General features: G+C 49.8%; 1 protein-coding gene across 1 annotated transcript in view; it reads left to right on the top strand.

The window, feature by feature from the left end:
• Positions 1-26,444, top strand: part of LOC149336856 (astacin-like metalloprotease toxin 5) — a 47,698-nt gene that overhangs the window by 11,696 nt on the left and 9,558 nt on the right. The window contains exon 2 of the mRNA XM_089554781.1: positions 6,877-6,947. Coding sequence (XP_089410907.1) covers positions 6,877-6,947 — 71 coding nt within the window. The remainder of the gene's footprint in view (positions 1-6,876; positions 6,948-26,444) is intronic.

Here is a 26,444-nt window from a genome sequence, read left to right as displayed (position 1 = left end):
GATGTGGAGGTCCTCGGTAAGGTCCGTTGTAGCGACCCCAGAATGGTAAGGTCTCGTGTTAGCTTAGATTTGAAGAGGGAACGGAGGAAACTGGTAATGGGAACAGTTGGGGATAAGAGTTAATGGAGAAAACCTGAGTAATTTGCGATTCGCTGATTACATTGCCTTCCTTAGCCACTCAGGACAAGAACTGCAAAGCATGATCAATCAGTTAGACAGGCAGAGCAGAACGGTGGGGCTGAGAATTAACATGCAGAAAACCAATGTAATGTTCAACAGCCTAGCAAGGGAACAGCAGTTCGCAATTAGTAGCGAGGTGCTGGAAGTAGTAAGAGAATATGTCTACTTAGGGCAGGTAGTGACCGCAGATCCTGATCATGAGAGAGAAATAACTAGAAGAATAAGAATGGGGTGGAGCGCATATGGCAGGTTTTCTTAGATCATGAATGGTAGCTTACCAATATCCCTGAAGAGAAAAGTATACAACAGCTGTATCCTACAGGTACTCACCTATGGGGCAGAAACGTGGAGGCTAACAATGAGGGTTCAGCTTAAGTTAAGAACAACGCAGCGAGCTATGGAAAGGAAAATGATAGGTGTAACGTTAAGAGATCGGAAGAGGGCGGAGTGGGTGAGGGAACAAACGCGGGTTAATGACATCTTAGTTGAAATCAAGAGGAAAAAATGGGCTTGGGCAGGGCATGTAATGCGAAGGCAAGATAACCGCTGGTCCTTAAGGGTAACGGAGTGGATTCCAAGAGAAAGCAAACGTAGCAGGGGACGGCAGAAAGTTAGGTGGGCGGATGAGATTAGGAAGTTTGCGGAGATACAGTGGCGGCAACTGACAAAGGACAGGGTTAATTGGAGAGACATGGGAGAGGCCTTTGCAATGTAGTGGGTGTAGTCAGGCTGATGATGATGGTGATACAGCGAGAGGAAAACAATATGAATCAAGCCCATTTTCTCTCAAACGTTTAACTAAAACACATTCGAGCTTGTGTGCTAGCAGAGCTACGCCAATTAAGCATCTTTTCATCCGATGTGCTCTCTTCTTCAAGTGCGAAAGCCAAACAATTCCCCTCGCTAAGCCTATTAGATGGGGACATGATAAGGAGGCTAGATTCCCGCTGTCACACCACACAATCATTATTGCTGAAGTAAAGTGCAACAACATTTACGGGAAGATTCAATTCTGTCTTTGTTGTTATCATGAGCTGTGCGGCCCTTTGAAAGTGCATCACGTGCATGCCTGGAGCATTATCTTGATATGTAGGGACTGACTTCACTGCTTGTGACGTCCATCGCGCCGGGGGTGTGCTTCTTTTGTTCTCGGTGCGTCACTTCTGCACGATCGTTATCTGAGGCGCGATTGGGGCGATAAGCGTAACGTTGCAGCACTTAAAAGTATCTGTCTCTGTATCCGTTTCTGTGATCGAACCCACCCGCGTCTTTCGGGCCAGCAGCCAAGCGCCGTAACCACTGAGCCAACTGTCTTCTTCTCTGTGAAAATCTCTCAAGCCACCTATTCAGCCACTAAAACACTAAACTGTTCTCTTGTTCTGTTCATTGACGTTATGAATTTTCCATAAAGATTTTTTACTGTTTGGTCTCCATGATTGGATGTTGGTGTGCAGGTATGCACTGCCTTCAGATCGTGGCTCTTGTTGAATAATATTACGATGACTGCTACCACTACCATTACTACCAATGATTTCGTCCATATTTCGGCTACATTACTAAGAATCAGTGTTGTTCTTAGTCATAATCGACTCAATGGCTCTTTGCGGTTCCTCATCATCCTCAGCCTAGCTGCGTGCACTGCACGAACAATGCCTCCTTTCTCTACTCGTCCACTTAACCCCTCTGTTCTCCCTCTCGTGGTCCGGATATGCGGTCACTACCTGCCAGTGCTTAAAGTCCGCCTTCATCGAAGAAAGGTCTCTGAACACGAGTGGAGAGGGTTCGTACGACGGTGAGATATCGTTTTTAAATGTCGCTGTTTGCCCAGTTTATGTCACAGACCTGTAACAAACGATCCCCACGCTCTGTTGTGTCGCCTTGAAGCAGAACGGACAGCATGCGGTCTCATGGTGTGAGGGCATGGGTTTACATTTTCCTTCCCTTCGTGTAGGGTGCTGTCAACTTTGGATTTTTATCCGTTTAGGATATTGGATGATTGTTACTAAACTTCACAGCTAAATTTTCGAAACTACTGAGAAGAAATGTTTCGACCGCCACTGAGGAGATTGAAAAACGGTTATTGCCAGCAGTGAGCCCTAGTGGTCATTATACTCAGTGGCTTCGAACCCATAGCTTTTGGCGACCTTGTGAGCCCACTCATGGCCCGGACTTGCGTCAACGGGTCTGAGCTGGCCAGTATAGCCCCCCACCGCTCTAGAGAAGGGAGTGGTAGTAGGTCCGCCGGTGGCGGCGCCTTTTTGCAGCTCCATAAAATGTGGTCATATCCGGCTATCTCGCCGCATTGTTTGCAAGTAGCGTTGTATTGTGTTGGATGCATGTGTGCTAGTCTCGACGGGCTAAAGAAGGCTCACGTGTGGAGCCGACGCCAGGTTACCTCCTGGCTTTTGTCGAGCTTTTTGTCTGGTGGCGGATAGATCCTCCTTTCCAGTTTAAACTGATTGGTGTATTCGTGAAATGATACGAATGCATCTCTCGTGAAATTTGGGGACTCAACCCGGCTCATTGCTCGGCTGACATAACCTCGAGCTGAGGAGAATGAAAAGTGGTCGAGATATGGGAGACAGATACTGCGCCATGACCTTTACTCAAAAACCAATTTATTTTTGCTTCGGATTCATGGAGTACCTACGTTCTAGCATGGGACGCCTCAGATCCCCTGCTAATGTTGGTGGGGGGGGGGGGGGGGGAAGGGTTCTGTCACCCCCCTCCCCCGAGACCCCTTGGACTTTAAACACTGCTACCTGCCCTAAGTAGATGTGTCCCCTTACAACTTCCGGTGCTACGCTGCCTATCGTAAACTACTGCTCCCTTCCAAGACTGCTGAAGGCTACTTTAGTTTTCTGCACATTAATTTTAGAACCACCTTTCTGATTTGCCTGTCTTGGTCCTCGATCATGCGTTGCATTTCGGCCCCTTAGTTGCTTAGCAAGGATATGACATCGGTGAATTGAAGACGGCTAAGATATTCTTCTTTAACTTTTATCTTCAACTCTTCGAAATTCTTACCTCTGAATACCTCCTGTAATCACGCGATGAAAAGTACCGGAGAGATCGTGTCTCCCTGCGTGACACTCTTCTTGATTGATATTTTGTTACTTTCTCTACGGAGGATTATAGCGGTTCCGCAGGCGGTATAGTTATTTTCTAGTACTTTTACATACGCCTCATTTACGCCCTGGTTCCGAATTGCCGGAATGACTGCGCAGGTTTCGACTGTGGCGCACGCACGCACGCACGCACGCACGCACGCACGCACGCACGCACGCACGCACGCACACAGAGGACGTTTCACCAGACTTTCTGGCATAGCATTGTCAGCCTTATGATGCATTAGAGTACAGTTTATACGTGCTAATTAGCCGGCTGGTTAAATAATATTGCGTAGTTAACTTTTTACCTGTTACGGTAGGGCTCCGTAATCATTGAGAGACGTGTAGCCCACCGTAAGCAATATCCAAAAGTTTTTAGATTCTAGAAGTGTGTGATGAGAGGCTAGTTGGTAAGGCATTCTGAGGAAATAAAACTACGCAGGAGACAGGACACAGAAAAGATGCAGACAGGACGAGCGTAGACTTCGAAATTTCTAAGTGGGAAAATATAAATAAAAATGAATTTTCGCCTCACCACCGGATTCAAACTCGTGACGTAAGGACCGAAACAGACTCCGTGATCAACGATTGGACTGACTGAGAGTGCAGCCTGGAATCAGAGACAAATAATATAAGGGAGTCAGAGGAAAGACGGTGCATGAGAGCATTTGGGGCAGGATGGGATTAAGCGGCGGTGAGCGGAAAAAAACTTTTGCCCTCTAGTAGTTGCACTTGCGTTGATGATAATGGTGTTAGGAAGCCTTCAGAATTTTATTATTAACTTGAAATCAATTCCTGTCACGTCCTTGTATACAGCGAGAGGAAAACAATATGAATCAAGCCCATTTTCTATCCAGCGTTTGACTAGAACACATTCGAGTTTGTGTGGTAGCAGAGCTACTCCAACTAAGCATCTTTTCATCCGATGTGCACTTTTCTTCAAGTGCAGAAGCCAAACAATGCCCCTCGCTGAACCTATTCGATGGGGACATAATAAGGAGGCTAGATTCCCGCTGTCACACCACACAATCATTATTGCTGAAGTAAAGTGCAACAGCGTTTACGGGAAGATTCAATGCTTTCTTTGTTGTTATCATGAGAGTGCGGCCCTTTGAAAGTGCACCACGTGCATGCCTGGAGCATTATCTTGATATGTGGGGACTGACCTCACTGCTTGTGACGTCCAACGCGCCGGGGGTGTGCTTCTTTTGTTCTCAGTGCGTCACTTCAGCACGGTCGTTATCTGAAGCGCGATTGTGGCGATAAGCGTAACGTTGCAGCACTTAAAAGTATCTGTCTCTGTATCCTTTTTTGTTCTTACGTAACGCTTTCATCGCTATGCGCAAGGCATATAGCCGTCGGTATTGCCACAGTGAAGAAACAAAAGGTGCAAAGTGGAAGAGATTGTTGGACTAAGTTATGCAAAGGCGCTAGGTATTGGCGCGTTCGCTTGGTACCATAATGCTTTCGGGAGATGTTTAACATGTGGTCACACCGAACCTTGGGTTTCCGCCGCTATTGTTGCCTGAATTGCAGACAGGGACTTGTGCATACGCTATGAATCTACGGCTCGGATTCAGCTCGGCTTTATATCCTGGAACGGAGCGAACTAATTATGCCGCTGGGAAATGGCAGTACCGATCTCCATAAAATTCATTGCATTTGAAGGAAAACAGTAGTATAACAGTGATTTATGGACGCCGGATTTATACTTAAGCTTGTAATATTTCGTGATTGCGGGGACCTGCCCCCGTTTCGTTGCCTTTGGTTTGCTTTCCCGCGAAGCGCCCTCCCTAGCTAGTTACTTGAACTAACAAGCGAGGGCGCCGGCGTCGCAGCGACACGAGCGCCACGGGCGGCGTGACTGCTGCGCATGCGCGCGGGAGAGCTAGCTCTTCGGCAGGGGAACTCGACGCGCGCTTACGTGTCGGCTGCAAAGAGCTTCGAGCAAGCAGCAGCGCTTGCAGTGTAATTGTACGGGTTAGCTGACGAGGTATAACGGTATGCAGAGCGCTAAAAGTTGGATACTGGTCACAGTATTGATTTAAACGCTGTGGTATATATTTTCAGAATATAGACTGCATGACCGTGCTGTGGTCTGGTACTGCAAAATATTTCATGCTTACATCTATTCTCAAATTCAAGGAAGAGTCCAATATAGGGGAAATGTTTTGTCAAGTTGGTTCCGGAAGAATTGAATATTTCGGTAATTTTTCACTTGGAGACATTTTTTTCCTAGAGACCCACCGCGGTGGCTCCGTGGTTACTGCGCTCGGCTGCTGGCCCGAAAGACGCGAGTTAGATCCCGGCAGCGGCGGCTGATTTCGATGCAGGCGAAATTCTAGAGGCCCATGTACTGCGTGATGTCAGTGCACGTTAAAGAACCCCAGGTGGTCGAAATTACCGGAACCCTTTACTACGGCGTCCCAAAAAGCCTGAGTCACTTTGGGACGTTAAACCCCAATAAATCAAATCAATTTTTTCCTAGAGGGCGTTTTCTCGGGGGACCTTTTTTCCGGGGACGTATCTTCCAGAAGCGTTTTTTCCTTGGAAATGATGGCCACTTAACGCAGTTGCAAGGCCAGTCATCAACATTAGCAGTTTCGCGAGCATACGGATGAAATGATGGTGCATTACATGAGTTTCGTGATGGTTGCTGCATGAGAGACGGGTGAGCGCCGTCGCGCTAGCACCGACGACGCATTGCAGCCGTAATGAAGTCCAACAAACACGTGCAGGACCGGAGGTACGTAATCTTTGCCTTAAATTACGGCGACAGTAGGATTCGAACCCACCGCCTGCTGTCCACCAGGCAGGTGCTGTTCTTCTATGCCATCAGCGGGTCTCATGACGCAATAAAGGATGTCAGTGACTGGCAACGTCGCTCCATCTACGTGGTGCAATGCCACCTATATATGCTGCTACACCCTGTCTCGTTTACAATACACATGACGCGACAGTGGGCGCGCTCGTTCATTTCGTCATGGTGGCGCCTTTAGTGCCCGTTTCTTGGTAAAAAAAGAAGAAAACAAAACCAAGTATACATCCCATTGGTGTCGTCCAACATAGACAGCTATCTAAAGTGGCTGTTTGGGCTTTTCGGTCAGTGATCATGGTTAAAGAATGCAGCGCGACAAAAACGAGGACAAACGAAGAAGTGGACAGGGCAGGCGCTGACTACCAACACATTTATTCTATTTATTCTGAATAAATGTGTTGGTAGTCAGCGCCAGTCATGTCCACTTCTTCGTTTGTCCTTGTCTTTTCACGCTGCATTCTTGAACCATGATCAACAATGGCTACAGCTTTTCATCTTTACGCTGGCCACACAGCCGGCGGCGAGAGCAGATGCCACAAACTGCTGCGGCATCCGTGATTGGAGATCCTTACGCGGTCGTTTGATTAAAGTTAAGACCCCTACAAGAGCTCTCTTAACAGCGAGCTCCTCACGAACGCGTGACGTTTTACATAACGTGTTGCCGCTATCAAAACGAGTCAAGTCTAAAGTGCATGATTCATTTGCACGCACGCTGTTTTAAAACGGGCGTTTGATGATTTCTGTTCTTGCTTCGTTTTGATCTCGTAGGAATACGAGCTCTGGAAGGAGCAGGGCTCTTCGAAGGAGACATCATACGCACCGAGAACCGCTCACATGATGTAAGTCTTTTGCTATACTTCCTTGGGGCTGGCGTACTCGAACCGAAAAAAAAAAAAGGTTGTAGCGTTGTATCAAAGATTTAGCGCAGCTTTTAAACGGGTGCCCTGAAGCGTGTCCTCACCTTTCCACAAGACGAATTCAGTGCGCACTATACTCCGTTTCATACATAGCAGGCAACGCTGCGGAGGTTGCTGAAGTAGTTCGTCCGCGAAACTATATTACTCCGCCAGGTATCATTCGTTCTGCTCTAAACTCCAGTCATTGTTTGGGCGAATACAAAGAGCGGTATAAAACGATGTAGTAGCATTAAAAATGACGGTCGAAGCTGTGAAGCGCTCAGTGTTCGGGCTCTCTGGCCATAATTTTCACGGAGTGTGAACTATTTTTTTGGGGGCGGATTAAGTAAAAGCGATTCGCCCTACCAACCGCTTATCATACTGCCAATTGTACTTTTTCGCCTCGAAATCTCGACGAGTCGCAGGACGAAATTGTGGCAAGAGGTAAAACGATGTCCAGGAGGTGCCAGTCACGACACTTCAGATTTGTCGCTATGAAATATGTATGTGTTCGCTTTGGTTGTATGGCGAATTACTTCTCGCGTGCGGACTTAGCCTGCGCGAACATGCGCGCTAGCTTTGACAGCGTTGCCTGCTATGTATGAAACAGAGTAGCTATCACACAGCGGCCAGTTTTTCCAATGGGACATACACCATTCCATCAAAGTAAACATTACAAAGAATTGGGACAGCTTTTACCTCTTAGCTAATGCGCTAAGACTTGCGGCGTCTGTCAGTTCAATGGAAGAAGTGTCTTTTATTGCGAAAGCAATACTAATCGCACTTTCAAGCCTTCGCGTGACCCGGCCGCAGTTACGTTTGACCTTTAGCGGAGTGAATATGGGCGACCAACTCGCTCCTTCAGATAGCCCGGCTGCAGTTACGCCGCGCACCTGTGGCGCTACTGCCGCTGTGACGTCATACCAGCTGTAGATTATGGGCGACCACCTCGCTCCTTCAGAGAGCCCGGCTGCAGTTACGGTGTGTGTTTGCCGCGCTGCGCACCTGTGGCGCTACTACCACTGTGATGTCATACCACCTGTAGATTATGTTTTCTTTCTCTCAGTCGCAACAACATGAAAAACAAAATATAAAAGAAATTACCGAAGACGCTTTGAGTCGTCGCGCAGCGGCGGCCGGTAGCCACGCGTGACCTAAAGACGCGGCGCACTGCGTTCCTTCAGTTGGAGGCGCTGCGCTTTTGCTTTCGCAACCTACCAGGCTTAACCAAAGCTAAGCCCCCGCCAATTATTTTTTTTTGGTCTAGCAGTTGGTACGGATAAAGGACTAGGTTTACCTCCAGGGTTTAGGTTCTATAAGAGATCTTTTAGACACGTCAAAAACAGCGGCGCTTCGATGCCTCACCTAGCATTTGTTCCAAACCCATTCATGTTTGAACGATGGGCGCCCATGAAAAGGACAGAAATTTAGAGCTCTTTTGGGTCCCAAAAACAGGTTTTTTGAAGAATATATACCTCAAATCGCTTTATTCACAACGGCTTGAAATACAGCATACTATTGTCGGATACAACTCGAGAAGGCAGCGGTTTTTCTCCGTCATAGGAACCCCCTTCCATCCAATGGCGTCGGCCAATTCTCATACTGACCCTGCTAGGGTGACAATGCAGGGAGCTGTGCCACAATGGAGAGAGGGCTCTATCCCCGACTATGGAGGGAGGGGACTATCTCCTTTTATCTACCACTCCCTGCTTTGTGACACTAGCAGGGTCAAGAGAATCGGCCGACGCCATTGGTTGGAAGGAAGATCCTATGACGGGGAAAAGCCGCTGCCTTCTTAAGTTGTATCCGACTTTCATCGTTCCGTGCAGCAAAACTCCTTAAATAAAAGAAATTGGTTGACTCAGGAGTAAAGCAAGGCGCAGCAACTGTCTCATTTTCTGTGGGCGCAACTCACCAGCCGCGACATGAGGGAATAGATGGAGAACGGAGTGAAAGACGGAAGATAGGAAGAGGCGCCGTAGTGGATGGCTTGGAATGGTTATGACCAAGTGGGGTTCTTTTAATTTGCACGGACATAGCACAGAACTACGGGCTTCTAATGCACCCATTTCGTCGGAGAACAGGAGATGAAAGCGGAGAAGAGGAGATAAAAACATTTGAAATAACGAAGTGCTTCCTTATTTCAAATGTTTTTACCTCCTCTTCTGTGTTATATTGCCTGGTTGCATGCAATAAACTTCAGTTGTAAGTTAGCGCCCGTCTTGTGTGCCTCCCTTGTGTCCGTGTCTTTTTACCGCTATGTGGCAAGTGGACTGCAGATAAAGTGCTTTTCATGACCATAACCACACCACCCCCTCTAGAATTCCTATCCCACCTAAACAGCTTGCAGACTGAATGGAAAATGCTATTATCACTATTTCCTTCTTGCAACCAAGTTTCAGTTATAAGCAATATGTCAGGGTTCTCAGAAATGAGTAAGTGCTGTATGCCAGCTGTTTTGTTTCCTACACTACGGTCATTCAACACAAGAACTCTGAGCTACGATTGCGGTGATTCGCTCTGTGTATCAGAAGCGTCACTTGACCTGACCGATCGTAGCGATTTGCGATTACCAGCTTTATCAGCCACTTTGGGTCGACCTATCTTATCGTGGCGCGTCGGGTACAGACAGCTTTCATTCCTTTCATGACCCCAGACGTAAATAGCATTGCTAACCCCCACTTTTTCATGTAGCAGTTTTACCTTAGCGCCATTTTCTCTGTCTGTTTTTCTGCTTTGCCACAGCTTCTAACACCTGCTGTATCCTGCGTGTAGTCTTGGCTTACACTTATCGAGCCTCCTTTCAGCTTTCCGCAGTTCCGAAGTACGTTATCTTCTTTCCGCGAGTCATAAAAATGGATAATTACAGGTCTACTCACACCGGTTATTTTCCTGGCCGTACGTTGAGTTCTGTCCACAGTGTTCACCTGTACGCCTAATGTTCCTTTAAATGCATTCTGGATCGGAGTTTTCCTTATATCTGAATCTGATTCGTCCTCAGCCTCAGCTACACCAAGAACTAAGAGGTTATTACGCCGGCTTCTGTACTCATACTCAATCAACTTATCCGCCCAACGATGAACAAGGAACTCGAGAGTTTTCACGCGCTTGTTCATTGATAATTGACCTCAAGAAATCCTCTCTGGAATTCTAGGTTCTCTGGAATTAACTGCAGAATTTCAGTGGGCTTAGGCCCGGGGTTTTCCTCAACATCTCCTGAGACCAGCAGGGACAATACCATGGACCAAGAGTGATCCAGAAAAGTCAAACAGCTATCAGGGCACGGCAGAGCTAACAAAATAAGGTTGTCACTTCAAAAAGCTCCAACATCAGTCAAGTAACAAACCTGTAACAGCAATATCGGCGACCTAGGCATCTTGTCGACTGGCCAGGTGCCGTGCCCTCTGAAGCTTCCTGTTGCTGTTGTTGTGTTGTTGTGACTGAGAGAAGAATGAAAAGGAAAGTGCACGGGCCTGCCAACTGGCTCCAGCCGAGCCACCACCGCTGCCACGTGCAGATAGAAGAGAGTTGAAAGATCAGAGGAAAGAGAAAAAGGAAAGAACGACGCGCGTCGCAGCAACAACTGCGTCCGCCGAAGCGGACGCTGGCTGAAAAAAAGAGAAGCGGCCGTAGCCGCGATTCGTCACCACCTCCCCGAAGCTTCCTGCGCCGTTCAGTTCCTTTTGTAGGCGAGCCACTGATGACGCCAATGTCATTTTCGAAAAACGCCCCGTGGGCAGGCTGCTATCGATGCCGAGGTCACGATAAGCCATGAAGAAAAAAAAATTGGCTTTTGTTTAGCTCTGGTTAAACCTGGAGTGACGCGAGAGCTGGAGTGGTTCCTTCTCCCCCTCCCCACCCTCCCCCCCACTCGGCACGCTCGGTTTCGCCGGCGCGCCGCGCCGCCGGCAGCAGCAGCTTCTCCGCACCACGTGACCAACCGGCTCAAGGGCACGGCGCCGCCACGTAGCTCAAGGGGTGCCACGCTGAAGTTTAGAGGAGTTGGCGTACTGTAGCTCTCGCTACAAAAGCCGTGTTTCATCCGTACTGCAGGTTGAAGTGGTCTGGGCGAAAATCCACGGCAGGACCAGCAACAGCAGTATTGGAGGCTTAGTCATGTTGTCGACTGGCCAGGTGCCATGCCCTCCCTTATTAACGTTTATTTTGAATGTTTTTTTTTCAGTTCAGTTCCGATGTCTAATTTCACAAACGTTCTATTTGCTCCAATGATGAGCTCATCCGTGCTGTTTGCAGTGAATAACATGTAACGCCGCGTCGTGAGCGTCAGTGACAAATTTCACCATGTGGTCGAAGCTGACGATGTCACTCAGATACAAGTTCCGCGGAAGCCTTGCATTAGAAGTCATTTTGATCAGGATGGAGTGATTTAATTTAGCCAAAGCTCTGAAAACTGCGGGAAGCGATGGTATATGTGCGGCGGTGGGGCGCTGAGCGTCGGTCTGCCAGGAACTGAGGGATAGAGAGGCCGCATGTCGTGGTCACTCTGTAGGTTCTTTGTGCCTACAAGTTTTGATGGCGATGAGAAGACCACTTTCCTTGCCAACATGTCCCTAATCAGGCCGCTCACGAGGAACATGCACCCGTCCCACCATGAGCAGCGCCGCAGAGCCCGTGCGAAGGCACTCCATCGAGCGTACGGCTCCGAGACAGACGCCGTATGGGTGGACGCTGACTGCACGGGTGATGAAGCGACAGCAGCTGTGGTGGACTCCTCTTTATCTGCCCTCATCACACTACCTCTCCCTCCCGACACCTCCCCAGAGGCTGCAGAGGAAGCCGCCATTGCACTCGCAATCACCCGCACGGAAGCCCGGTACATTTTCAGTGATTCAAAAACTGCGATTCTAAATTTTGCTCGAGGTCGAATCCATGTCCCTGCTTTTGGCATACTGGACTCGCCCGATGCACCCCCGCCCCGCCAAGTGGAGCTGATATGGGCGCCTGCGCACTCCGGGAATCCCGGAAACGAGGCCGCCAACCTTTTAGCCCGAGGTTCTTTAAACCGGGCTCAGGTGGCCTCGGATGCGGGATTCACGAAGGAGCGCATGCACTCATTCAGTGAGCTGACCCAGGTATACAGAGCCTCACGCCAGCTCTACCCTCCGCCCCACCCCTCCCTAGATAACAGACACGCAACACTCTGGCGCAGATTACAGACACACACTCTCCCCTCGCCCCTTACCCTAGCCCACTATCATCCCTCCTTCCCTACTCCGGCATGCGCCCTATGAGTGGGGTCGTGCGGGAACCCTGGGGCGTGCCCCGAATTCCTGTTGTAATAAAGTTCTCTCTTTCTCTCCCTCTCCGTGTCACTGCCGAGGTTATTTGAGCCTACAAGTCGGGATGGCGATGAGAAGAGTACTTTTTTCTGCCAACATGTCCGGGCCACTGTGGAGGTTCTGTGTAACGAAAATGGTACGGTGCGGAGACAAACTTTTGTTGCAGACCACCCTCACCTTGTGCGCTCTTGCCTGGATGAAATCCTACAGAGCGCCAGTAAGCTGCCCTATTTTAGAGAAAATTCTGCCCACAAATCTTCGAACAATGCTTCTGAGCAATGTAGTTTATTTTCTGTTGCACTCGTTTGAATAGACCACGTAAGGCGTTTATACCAGTTCCACATTTTGAGTGATCGCAAGACAAAATGGGACATATTGCATCAAGGCAAACACAAAGCGACAGGGAAACGCAGAGTGGGACAGGCCTTTCCTTCTAACCTCGCTTTCTTGAAGACTGGTGCGTCCACTGCGGCATCTTTTTCTGTTTCACTCCTTGCTTGAGACCTTCGCTGACGGTGCGATTGAGGGGCGCACCAGACCACACGAGATTTTACGCTCTCCGAGTTTCGCGGTTTCGCCGTCGCCATTACCGTCGCCGTTGTCCGTTTTAACCAGCAATGGACGCCTTAGTCGCGCTTTAAGCTGCGATCTGGATCTTGGAAAGCAGAGGGTGAAAATTGGTAAATTGGTTTTTGAGAAAAGGCGCTGTGTCTCTCTCTGACACATCTCGGTCGACACCTGAACCAGCGGGAAGGCGCATAACTGCCCTCTATAGGAGCAGTGGACACCTCAATCGTGCTTTAAGCTACGTGGCGGTAGTAAGAAATGTGCGCTGCATGCGTTGGCATTAACAACGTTGTACCTGAAACGCGGCGCTAAAGCCATAGGCAGTCGGCGTTCGTTGTCTTCTTTGGCGTTGGCGTTGAGACCGTTTTACACTCCGATCATTTTAAGAAAAGGAAGTGTTCATAACTGGCTCCCCGGGTCAGTGGACGCCTGAATCACGCTTATAGGTACGAGGGTTATGAGAGAGAGATGTGGGCTGCATGTTCCCCACCTCAAGCACACTCTTTATGCCGACGATATCACCCTGTGGACCACCCACGGCAGTGACGGCGGCATAGAGGACACCTTACCGGAAGCAGCCACACTCACCCAAAATTACGCACGGACCATCGGACTGTCTTGCTCCCCAGAGAAGTCCGAACTGCTCCTCATCCGTCCTAAGAACCACCGCTGTCCCCGCTCCCCCATTGTCATTGAACTGAATGGTTACCCGGTACCTGAGGTTTGCACCCTCCGTGTATTGGGCCTGCACATCCAGAACGATGGCAAAAACACCACCACCCTCAAGAAACTCAAGCAGGTTGTAGGCGCGATATCGCACCTCATCCGAAGGGATTCGGGACATCACAGAGGCATGAAGGAGCGCGACCTATGTCGCCTCATTCATGCCTTTGTCCTCAGCCGTGTGCTGTACTCTACCCCATACTTACAACTATCCAAACAGGACATAAATGCTTTGGATGCTTTGATTCACAAGGCATTCAAGGTAGCACTTCGTCTTCCCCTCAACACACCCACAGACAGATTACTAGGCCTGGGCCTCCACAACACGATCGGGGAACTGGTGGAGGCCCACCGACAGGCCCAATACATCAGGCTCACACGAACCTCCACAGGTCGGTATATCCTGGACTCCCTCGGAATCAGAATACCGGCCAACGACCCAACCCTCCTCGCCATCCCATGACCCCTTCATCAGGAGCTCCTCATCAGGCCGCTCCCGAGGAATATGCACCCGTTCCACCATGAGCAGCGCCGCAGAGCCCGTGCGAAGACACTCCATCGAGCGTACGGCCCCGAGCCGGACGCCGTATGGGTGGACGCTGCCTGCACGGGTGATGAAGCGACAGCAACTGTGGTGGACTCCTCTTTACCCGCCCTCCTCACACTACCTCTCCCTCCAGACACCTCCCCAGAAGCTGCTGAGGAATCCGCCATAGCACTTGCTATCACCCGCGCGGAAGCCCGGTACATTTTAAGTGATTCTAAAACTGCGATTCTAAATTTTGCTCGAGGCCGAGTCCATATCCCTGCTTTTGGCATACTAGACTCGCCCGATGCACCCCCGCCCCGCCAGGTGGAGCTGATATGGGTGCCTGCGCACTCCGGGAATCCCGGAAACGAGGCCGGAAACCTTTTAGCCCGAGGTTCTTTAAACCGGGCTCAGGTGCCCTCGGATCGGGGATTCACGAAGGAGCGCATGCACTCATTCAGCGAGCTGACGCAGGCCTACAGAGCCTCACGCCAGCTCAACCCCCCGCCCCACCCCTCCCTAGATAACAGACACGCAACACTCTGGCGCAGACTACAGACACACTCTCTTCCCTCACCCCTTACCCTAGCCCACTATCATTCCTCCTTTTCCACTCCGGCATGCGCCCTATGCCCAGAACCCTTCGCCTCTTCCAACCACATCCTTTCCCTCTGCCCGGCGGACCCTCCCCCGCGGGACCTAGAGAACCTAAGACCTGGGAGGACTGGGAGACCCTGCTGCGCTCGGAGGACCCGGCCGTGCAGACCATCGCAACCGGCCGGGCTGCCAGTGTTATGGACCTTAAGAACATAAACACTTGAGTGCAGTGGGGTCGTGCGGAGACCCTGGGGCGTGCTCGAATTCCTTGAACAAAAAGTTCAGGGGGCACTTTGATTGTCTAAAGTGCGTAGAGGCGAAAGCGTTTTCCGCACCGCTTTGACTGCTTCTGTGGCACTGGTGGCGTCACATGTAATTGGGTACTAATTGCTAAGTGACGACAAATCACTAACTAATGATTAATTACTGATTTGTGCCTGAATACTAATTAACTGCTAATTAATGACGCTTAAGCTTCGCCTTTAGGAGTGGAACGCGACAGCGTGTTGTAGCGCTGCCAGGGAGTCCACGGAACGTCACCACCCGTTCGGCGCGGTGCCTTGCTCTTTGAACGCTTTTGATGAAAGGAAAGGGCGCAGTAATTCTCTGTCAACTCGGTGTACACCTGAACCGCACCGTAGAGGAAGGGAGGAAGTGGGAGTGGAAGAAGAAAGTCAAAGATGGCCCGTAATGAAGAAAATGAAAATTGTATTTGAGGAAAGGAAATTACGCAGTAACTGTCTCACATATCTCGGTGGACACCCGTCAAAATTCAGGGGGGCACTTTCTTGACCTAAAGTGCGGTCACTGATGTGTAGTTAAGATGCAAAGCTTCGCCTCTAAGAGTGGAACGCGACAGCGTCTTGCAACGCTTCCAGGACTCCATAGAACGCCATCGCCCATTCGGTTGTATGCCTCGGTCGTCGGTAAATTGTTGTTTGAGGAAAGGAAATGTACCTGTCTCTCATATCTCGGTGGACACCTAAACCTAGCCGGAAGGGAAGGGAGGAGGATGGGGGTGAGCAAAGACACCGTATTCACTAGACGCACCTTTATTCTTCCCAAACCATCGAGCTTGCATGGCGGAGTGGATAGCATGCTCGTCTCCCACTCCGAAGACCGGGGTTCGATTCCCGAGCTCGACCAATTTCTTACTTGGTTTTATTTACTTATATGGCCTGACTAGAAAAGGTAATTAGGCTAACTGAGAATTTAAGCAATTAACTAAGCTCAGTCCCACTTACTTAGAGCATCACTATACGATCCCTTCAATTGGTTGCCTAGTTACTAGCCAAAGTACAATTTGCCCCGTTTGAAATTCGCGCACTGTGACGTCACGACCGTTTGAACCAACTGAAAAGCGTGACATTTCTGTCGACAACTGCTTTTTTAAGGCGAAAGCCTTTAATGTCTCATCGTTGTAAGCAGCAGTTGTCGACAGAAAATGTCACGCTTTTCAATTGGTCGAAACGGCCGTGACGTCATAGTGCGCGAATTTCAAACGGGGCCAATTGTACTTTGGTTAGTCACCATCCAACCAATTGAAGGGATCGTATAGTGATGCTCCAAGTAAGTGGGACTGAGCTTAGTTAATTGCTTAATTACACAATTAGCCTAATTAACTTTTCTAGTCAGGCCATATAAATAAATAAAATCGAGTAGGAAATTGGTCGAGCTCAGGAATCGAACCCCGGTCTTCGGCGTGCGAGACGAGCATGCTATCCACTCCGCCATGCCTGCACGACGGTTTGGAGTGAACAAAGGCGCGTCTAGTGAATACGGTGTCTTCGCTCACTCCCATCCTCCTCCCATCCCTTCCGGCGAGGTTTAGGTGTCCATGGAGATATGAGAGACAGGCACATTTCCTTTCCTCAAACACCAATTTACCGACGAGCGAGGCGTACAACCGAATGGGCAATGGCGTTCTGTGGACTCCCTGGCAGCGTTGCAAAATGCTGTCGCGTTCCACTCTTAGAGGCGAAGCTTAACATCATAGCCACACATCAGTGTCCACACTTTAGGTCAATAAAGTGCCGCCTGAATTTTGACGGGTGTTCACCGCGATATGTGAGACAGTTACTGCGTAATTTCCTTTCCTCAAATACAATTTTCATTTTCTTCATTACGGGCCTTCTTTCTCTTCTTTCACTCCCACTTCCTCCCTTCCTCTGCGGTGCGGTTCAGGTGTCCACCGAGATGTCTGAGAATTACAGCGTCATTTCCTTTCCTCAAAAAGCGCTGCGTTCAAAGGGCAAGGCATCGCGCCGAACGGGCGGTGGCGTTCCGTGGACTCCCTGGCAGCGCTACAACACGCTGTGGCGTTCCGCTCCTAAAGGCAAAGCTTAAGCGTCATTAATCAGCAGTGAATTAGTATTCAGGCATTAATCGGTAATCAACCGTTAATTAGTGATTTGTCATCACTTAGTAATTAGTACTCAATTATATGTGACGCCACCAGTGCCACAGAAGCAGAGAAAGTGGCTCGGAAAACGCTTTCGCCTCTACGCACTTTAGACAGTCAAAGTGACCCTGAATTTTTTTCTCTCTCTCTTGCTTGCCAACATGTTCGTGTCACTGTGGAGGCTATTTGAGCGTAGAAGTCGTATGAGGACTACTTTTTTCTATCAACCATCATGTCCGTGCAACTGTGTACGGTGTAGAAACTACTTTTGTTGCAGACCACCCTCACCTTGTGCGCTCTTGCCTGGATGAAATCCTACAGAGCGCCAGTAAGCTGCCCAATTTTAGAGAAAATTCTGCCCACAAATCTTCGAACAATGCTTCTGAGCAATGTAGTTTATTTTCCGTTGCCCTCGTTTGAATAGACCACGTAAGGCGTTTATACCGGTTCCACATTTTGAGTGATCGCAAGACAAAATGGGACATATTGCATCAAGGCAAACACAAAGCGACAGGGAAACGCAGAGTGGGACAGGCCTTTCCTTCTAACCTTGCTTTCTTGAAGACTGGTGCGCCCACTGCGGCATCCTTTTCTGTTTCACTCTTTGCTTTAGACCTTCCCTCACGGTGCGATTGAGGGGCGCACCAGACCACACGAGATCTTACGCTCTCCGAGTTTCGCGGCTTCGCCGTCGCCATTACAGTCGCCGTTGTCCGTTTTAACCAGCAATGGACACCTTAGTCGCGCTTTAAGCTGCGAAACCAATGGAGCTGGATCTTGGAAAGCAGAGGGTAAAAATTCGTAAATTGGTTTTTGAGAAAAGGCGGAGTATCTCTCTCTGACACATCTTGGTCGACACCTGAACTAGCGGGAAGGCGCGTAACTGCCCTCTATAAGAGCAGTGGACACCTCAATCGTGCTTTAAGCTACGTGGCGGTAGTAACAAATGTGCGCTGCATGCGTTGGCATTAACAACGCTGTGCCAGAAACGCGGCGCTGAAGCCATAGGCAGTCGGCGTTCGTTGTGTTCTTTGGCGTTGGCGTTGAGAACGTTTTGCACTCCGACCATTTTAAGAAAAGGAAGAGCGCATGACTGGCTCCCCGGGTCAGTGGAGGCCTGAATCGCGCTTATAGGTACGAGGGTTATGAGAGAGAGATGTGGGCTGCATGTGTTAGCGCTGACAACGGTGAGCGAACTCTCGCGGCAAGCCATTAACTACCACCTGCCAGGGTGGCAGGGTGTACGTCAACTGTAATGTAGATATAAAGACAAACAGGAATTTCTTACCACTTTATGCGGGAGTACAACCCGTGCCTCTCGCTCGTAACGCCTCCGACGGCTGTGACAACCTCGCCAAATACTTGCCTAGACCTCGTCTTTGGGAACCAGGTATTGATGCAGCAAGTCGAGCATATATCCATCGATTTCTCCCACCTGAAAGCTGCCTTCATGACAGTCAAGAACTGTTAGTAGAGTGTTTGTTGAAGATGGAATATGTGTGAAAAATAACAAGTTGTCTGTAATTGTACACACATGTCTTGCTCGAGTTCTTTGCCTTAACCTATCGAAAAGCTGAAACAGCTGATGAGCTGCGCTCAAATTTCGCATTAGGAAGTAACGTAATCGTCGACAATTTTTTTTCTGAGAAAAGGAAAGGCGCATAGCAGGGTCATTCTGACGACGGACGCCTCAAGCACACCCCGAACGTGGACTTGGTAACTTGGTAAAAGCTTGGTAACTCAATATTCTAATTGGCGTTCGTGGCACTCTTGAGGTGTCCACCGACAAGGTGAATCAGCTACGAACCTTTCCTCCTCTCAAAACTGAGAGAGGCTTTGGACCGCAAAGAGTCACGTTGTTTTCCTGCGGTCCTTGCCTCAAGGTGAAACGCGCATCAAGATTGACTTTGGGAGACATGTGGTAACAGAGCTTTTCCTCTAAAAACTAATGCACAGAGTTGTCTCCAAGCTAGAGCGCCTAGGAGTGTTCCAGAGAAGAGACTACAAAAGGCAAGCGGCCGGCGCGGTGGCTCAGTGGCTACGGTGCTCGGCTGCTGACCCGAAAGACGCGGGTTCGATCCCGGCCGCGGCGGCTGGAATTTCTTTGGAGGAGAAATTTTAGAGGCCCGTGTACTGTGCGTTGTCATTGCACGTTAAAGAACCCCAGGTGGTCGAAATTTCCGGAGCCCTTCACTACGGCGTCCCTCATAGCCTCAGTCGCTTTGGGACGTTAAACCCCATAAACCAAACCAAACAAAAGGCAAGCGCATATGAAGCGCAGGAGAGAGGAGAATCTGTCCTTAAAACCGGTGCCATCGATTCGGTAAATTGATTCAGTGGTTACGGCGCTCGGCTGCTGACCTTCGATCCCGGTCGCGGCGGCTTAATTTCGATGAAGGCGAAATTCTATAGGCCCGCGTACTCTGCGATGTCAGTGCACGTTAAAGAACCCCAGGTGGTCGAAATTTTCGGAGCCCTTCACTATAGCGTACCTCATAGCCTTAGTCGCTTTGGGACGTTCAACCCTAATAAACCAAACCAAACCAAACCAAACCAAATTGATTTCTTGGGAAAAGGAAATGGCGCAGTATCTGTGTCGCATATCTCGGTGGACACCTGAACCGCGCCGTAAGGGAAAGGATAAATGGTTTTGTTTATTGGGGTTTAACGTCCCAAAGCAGCTCAGGCTATGAGGGACGCCGTAGTGGAGGGCTCCTGAAATTTCGACCTCCGGGGGTTCATTAACGTGCACTGACACCGCACAGTACACGGGCCTCTAGAATTTCGCCTCCATCGAAATTTGGCGAGGGACTGAGGGAAGAAAGGACGGAAGAGGTGCCGTAGTGGAGGGCTGCGGAATAATTTCGACCACCTGGGGATCTTTGACGTGCACTGACATCGTATAGCACACGGGTGCCTTTTGCGTTTCACCTCCATCGAAACGCTGCCGCCGTGGTCGGGTTCGAACCTGGGTTCTCCGGCTATAGCCAAGCGCTCTAACCACTGAGCCACCGCAGCGGGTAACCATCGATTCGGTGGACGCGGTTTTGCGGCGAGCGTCTTTAAATCATTCCTCTCACGTCTCTTTCCACTATTCTCTGTCTTCTCGGGGGTGGTGGTGAAAACATTTATTAAATAAGGAAGGGACAGGAAGGAGGCTGACAGAAGAACTTTCCTGAAGAGCGTGTTGTCGGACTAGTTGGTTCTGCATGGTATATAAGTGAATTGTGCAACAACTTAGACAGGACACAGAAAGAACACATACAACAGTTCACGAGCGGAACTACCAACTGTTTAAATGAGTAGAAGTTCAGATTTATTTAAACAGTTGGTAGTTGCGCTCGTGAACTGTTGTATGTGTTTCTTTCTGTGTCCTGTCTAAGTTGTTGCGCAATTCACTTATATACTATGGAGAACCAACTAGCCCGACAACACGCTCTTCAGGAAATAATTCAGGGGGCACTTTGACTGTCTAAACTGCGTAGAGGCGAAAACGTTTTCCGCACCACTTTGACTGCTTCTGTGGCACTGGTGGCGTCACATGTAATTAAGTACCAATTACTAAGTGATGAGAAATCACTAATTAACGGTTAATTACTGATTAATGTCTGAATACTAATTAACTGCGAATTAATGACGCTTAAGCTTCGCCTTTAGGAGTGGAACGCGACAGCGTGTTGTAGCGCTGCCAAGGAGTCCACGGAACGCCACCACCCGTTCGGCGCGATGCCTTGCCGTTTGAACGCAACGATTTTTGAGGAAAGGAAATGGAGCAGTAATTATCTGTCATCTCGGTGGACACTTGAATCGCACCGTAGAGGAAGGGAGGAAGTGGGAGTGAAAGAAGAAAGACAAAGATGGCCCGTAATGAAGAAAATGGAGCAGTAATTATCTGTCATCTCGGTGGACACTTGAATCGCACCGTAGAGGAAGGGAGGAAGTGGGAGTGAAAGAAGAAAGACAAAGATGGCCCGTAATGAAGAAAATGAAAATTGTATTTGAGGAAAGAAAATTACGCAATAACTGTCTCACATATCTCGGTGGACACCCGTCAAAATTCAGAGAGGGGGTGCACTTTTTTGACCTAAAGTGCGGTCACTGATGTGTGGTCAAGATGTTAAGCTTCGCCTCTAAGAGTGGAACGCGACAGCGTCTTGCAACGCTGCCAGGGAGTCCATAGAACGCCATCGCCCATTCGGTTCGACGCCTCGCTCGTCGGTAAATTGGTTTTTGAGGAAAGGAAATGTATTTGTCTCTCATATCTCGGTGAACACCTAAACCTCGCCGGAAGGGAAGGGAGGTGGATGGCAGTGAGCGAAGACACCGTATTCACGAGACTCGCCTTTGTTCATTCCAAACCATCGAGCTGGCATGGCTGAGTGGATAGCATGCTCGTCTCGCACTCCGAAGACAGGGGTTCGATTCCCGAGCTCGACCAATTTCTTACTCGGTTTTTATTTATTTATATTTCCTGACTAGAAAAGTTAATTAGGCTAATTGGGTAATTAAGCAATCAACTAAGCTCAGTCCCACTTGGAGCATCACTATATGATCCCTTCAATTGGTTGCATGGTTACTAGCCAAAGTACAATTGGCCGCGTTTGAAATTGGCGCACTGACGTCACGACCGTTTCGACCAACTGAAAAGCGTGACATTTCTGTCGACAACTGCTGATTACAACGACGAGACATTAAAGGCTTTCGCCTTAATATCAACGTACGATGAACCCCTCCATCTCCCTCACCCTAGCCGGACAACGCATCCCCCGTGTCGACTCTTGTCGCATCCTGGGTATGCCACTGACCTTCAACACTTTCACCTCTGCCATCAATCAGTTCATACGCACATGCCACTCAATCACACAATTACTCCGCCGCGTAGTCTTAAAACATGCCGGCCTCTCCGAGACTCATGCCAGCTGTCCTGCTCAAGCGCTGGCCCTGAACATATTTTTATACTATATTCCTTACTGCCCCCTTACAAGTACACAACAAGACAAACCAATCCGGGCCCTCAATACACTATACAAAGCAACACTAGGGCTCCCCCTTCAGGTATCTACAGACACCCTGTACAGAACAGGCCTTTTCCATCCCCTTCCAGCCCTCCTTAACCTGCACCGAGAGAGACAAATCATCCGCCTGTCCAGTTCTTCAGCTGGGCGATGGATTCTATCACAGACTCCCTACGCACCCATCTCTTTCCCAGACCCACCGCAGTCTCCGATCTACCCCTCTAACCTCCGCCTCGCACCCATTCCACGCAACATGTCCGCGCACACACACGCAGGCCGCCGCCAGGCATACGCATACAACCACAAGCCACCCTTGGAGGCTGCGGCGGTGGCCTACACAGACGCCTGTCTCACGAAAACCGCGGGCTCCACAGCAGCCTTCTTCCTCCACCCATGCCTCTCTACAACCAGCACACACACAACCGGTCCATACACCTCCCCACCCTCCACGCTCGCCCTAGAAATACACGAGATCGCCGATGCCATCACATACTTTGCCACTCTACCCCCCGCCCGCCAATACGTTGTCTATACAGACTCGCAGGCAGCTCTGCGTGCATTCCATGAAAGAGCCCTCCCTTTCCCTACCCGATCGGCCTTAGATGCCGCCCTCTTAGCATTAAGCCCACGACCGGTCACATCCCTGGTCACATGGGCATCCCCGGCAATGAGCTGGCTCACCAGCTTGCCTGCGAAACTGTACACCGGGCGCCGGGGATCCCATGGACGAACCCACCGACGGAGCTGGCGGTCAGGGCTTACCGGGCTTACAGTCGACGAATACTACACGCAGGAAAAATTAGACTTAGCTGATTTACCGCCACCGCACCCATCCTTATCGATCCGTGAAGCTCGCATTCTTCGCCGAATACAGTTCAATCTCCTACGTACACCAGCCAAACTTTATCTGTACCGGCACACTTCTACACCTCAGTGCCCAAACTGTCCACACATACGGTATACGCAGACATAGAACACTGCCTTACACAGTGCCACGTAGCCTTCCAGTCCCCCGCCTATCCTCTCCCGCCACCCCCACCGTGGCCCATCTGGCTTGCCTTCTGGGACCTGAACCTGCAACGGGCCCTCGTCACCTTCGCCAAGGACCTATTGAACGCCTAACATAACGGCTGTTAATAAAAAGTGTCACACCACCACTACCACTACCACCAACTGTTTAATGGGGAGAAACAACAGCAGCAAATATACAGAAAAGCAGAGCATGCGTAGAGCAGCACACACATCACAAAGACCGCAATTTTATTCAAAAGAATCAAGATATGAAACTTCAGCATCATAGATCTGCAACGAAGCATCACTTACGCAGCGATCAGATAGTTTTTTAACATGGAAGGCCTCTAAGACAAGCCGGGCTTTTACATTGGTAATCCTGCCTAGAATCTTTGTCATCTCAAATCTTGCCCTACACGTGCAGGAAGAAATGTGCCTTACAAGGTTTAAATTATTATCATTATTGTCAACATTTTTTGTATGCTCCCGTAGCCGGTCATTAACGCAACGGCCAATTTGGCCTACATAGGAAGAGCCACAAGTAAGGGGCAAGCTGTGTACCACTCCTGTGGCGCACTTAACATAGGAAGTGCCATGCCTTTTTTTGCAACCCCTTTCACAAACGCCAGAAATGCGGCAGCAAAGCTTTGATAGCTTGTTGGGGGCTGAGAACACCAAAGGTACATGGTGTCTACCGGCGACTTTCTTCAGGTTATGAGACACCTGGTGCACATAGGGGACCACCACAGGCTTTGAACCGAGTAGTCAGGTCTTTTTTGGGCGCCTTTTTGTTTCTGCAGGAGGGTTTCAGCGACGGCAGATATGACCGGACCAGGGAAGCCTACCGCCAAGAGGTGGGAAACCTGATAGCCGAGACTTTCCTGCATGCTACGAGGGCACGACTTGTGAAGCGCCGACTACAAACAGAGAGACGCAATGGCTCTTTTCACAACCTTGGAGTGTGAGGAGTCGTATCTCAGTAGCTCCTTGTTAGCACGGGTGGAATACATATGTTAAACGTGGCTGCCACGGAACTGCTTTCAATCAATTAGGACGAGGGTTGGTTTTTACACATGAGCTCCCAGATAATCATCAGTTACGTTTTTTGGACCTCAAACTTATGTTCCGTGGCAGCCACGTTTGCCATATGTATTCCCCCTGTGCTAACAAGGAGCTACTGAGATACGACTCCTCACACTCCAAGGTTGTAAAAAGAGCCACTGCGTCTCTCTGTTTGGAGTCGGCGCTTCACAAGTCGTGCCCTCATAGCATGCAGAAAGTCTCGACTATCAGGTTTCCCGCCTCTTGGCGGTAGGCTTCCCTGGTCCGGTCATATCTGCCGTCGCTGAAACCCTCCTGCAGAAACAAAAAGGCGCCCAAAAAAGACCTGACTACTCGGCTTCAAAGCCGGTTGTGGTCCCCTATGTGCACCAGGTGTCTCATAACCTGAAGAAAGTGGCCGGTAGACACCATGTACCTATGGTGTTCTCAGCCCCCAACAAGCTATCAAAGCTTTGCTGCCGCATTTCTCCCGTTTGTGAAAGGGGTTGCAAAAAAAGGCATGGCACTTCCTATGTTGTGCGCCACAGGAGTGGTATACAGCTTGCCCCTTACTTGTGGCTCTTCCTATGTAGGCCAAACTGGCCGCGGCGTTAATGACCGGCTACGGGAGCATGCAAAAAAATGTTGGTAAGGCACAGTTCTTCCTGCACGTGTAGGGCAAGATTTGAGATGACAAAGATTCTAGGCAGGAGTACCAATGTAAAAGCCCGGCTTGTCTTAGAGGCCTTCCATGTTAAAAAAAACTATCTGATCGCTGCGTAAGTGATGCTTCGTTGCAGATATATGATGCTGAAGTTTCATATCTTGATTCGTTCGAATAAAATTGCTGTCTTTGGGATGTGTGTGCCTGCTCTAGGCATGCTCTGCTTTTCTGTATATATGCTGTTGTTGTTTCTCCCCATTAAACAGTTGGTAGTTGCGCTCGTGAACTGTTGTGTGTGTTTCTTTCTGTGTCCTGTCTACGTTGTTGCGCAATTCACTTATATACTACTAGAAGAACTTTCAAGGGCTGGTTTTAGTGGAATTAAAATAATAAATTGGCTTCCGGCTGTGTGGCAGTTCGAGAGCATTGCCGAGCAGGAAACGTGGATGCTGTTTCGGAAGGGTGGTGCCCGCACGCTCGTCTCGTTACTACTTTAGCACACAAAGCCGCCGTCTGGGCGATACACTGGCAACCTGCAGGAAAATGTGTGGTGTTTATGCTCAGCTGCTTCTCAAGACCAATTCCTTGCCGAGTTCTGAGGTTTTCGGAGAACACTGGTATCGGGGCACTCTAGGCGTAGCAAACTGAGGGTTTTGCGCAACTCCGGGGATGCCCACAGGCTGTCTTTACTTGCACACCGAGTTGTGTGGCCAGCGCAGAACAGGTAGTCAGGGCTGCGACTGCAAGAACGGCTGCTGAGGCGTGGCCAGGCGGGTGCCGGTCGTGGTCGTCACAGAACTGACCTTGCGGTCGTATTCAAACGCGGTGGTCGTATCAGCGATAAAGTCACCGCATTATTCACTCTTGAAGGTGTGGTCATGTAGCTCCGTCAGGTTGCGGTGAGTCTTCTTGACGAGGTCCACGTACGTCTATAGGAAGCCGTGGGTGTGGCCGGATACTCCAGGATCCTCGTCAAAATCTTAGTTGTTCCATGAGTGTGGACGGGGGGCGGGGGGGGGGGGGGGGGGGGGACAGATGCTGAGCCCCGCTGGGTTCCGCGCCGAAAGACATGCCGTCACTCCTGAAAGCCAACCGGCTCTAGCCCGTGCGCGTTGGCGCTGGCTGCAGACAAGGCGGCCTTTCCTTATTTTTTCAACACATACCTTACCGTATGATAATGTACCGCACCAGATATCACACCGAAATAGCCGTTTACATGAGAGGCATCTCTAGTCCCTAATGTCACAGGACGAAGCCGTCATCCGCACCTGTTGTACTAGAGCCCTTTGAGACTCCAGCCCCTAGCATTGGGATAGGGTCGCCACCGATGCCTCTCTACTTTGGAAAGGGGAAGGGGGAGGGAAAGGTGCTTCTGAAGTGTCCAAGCCATGTGGAAGTTATCGCAAGCTTCCCCATCGTGTGGACACCACCCGTCGAATTGAGGATCAAAGTGTTTGGCGACTGCGGGACACATTAGGGTATTGGCCTGCAATCTTCTCAATATTCGTTCCTTAGCCTTACTCAGCTGCCTTGCGCGAACCGGGAGCAAGCGGTGACGCTCGTATTGGTTAAAAATTTCTCGGGACCGCAGT

Source organism: Amblyomma mixtum, chromosome 7 (genome assembly GCF_055824585.1).
Source record: "Amblyomma mixtum isolate Tamu chromosome 7, ASM5582458v1, whole genome shotgun sequence".
Taxonomy (NCBI): Eukaryota; Metazoa; Arthropoda; class Arachnida; order Ixodida; family Ixodidae; genus Amblyomma; species Amblyomma mixtum.
The sequence above is the reverse complement of the archived record's forward strand: the minus strand, read 5'-3'. Positions and strand labels throughout refer to the sequence as shown.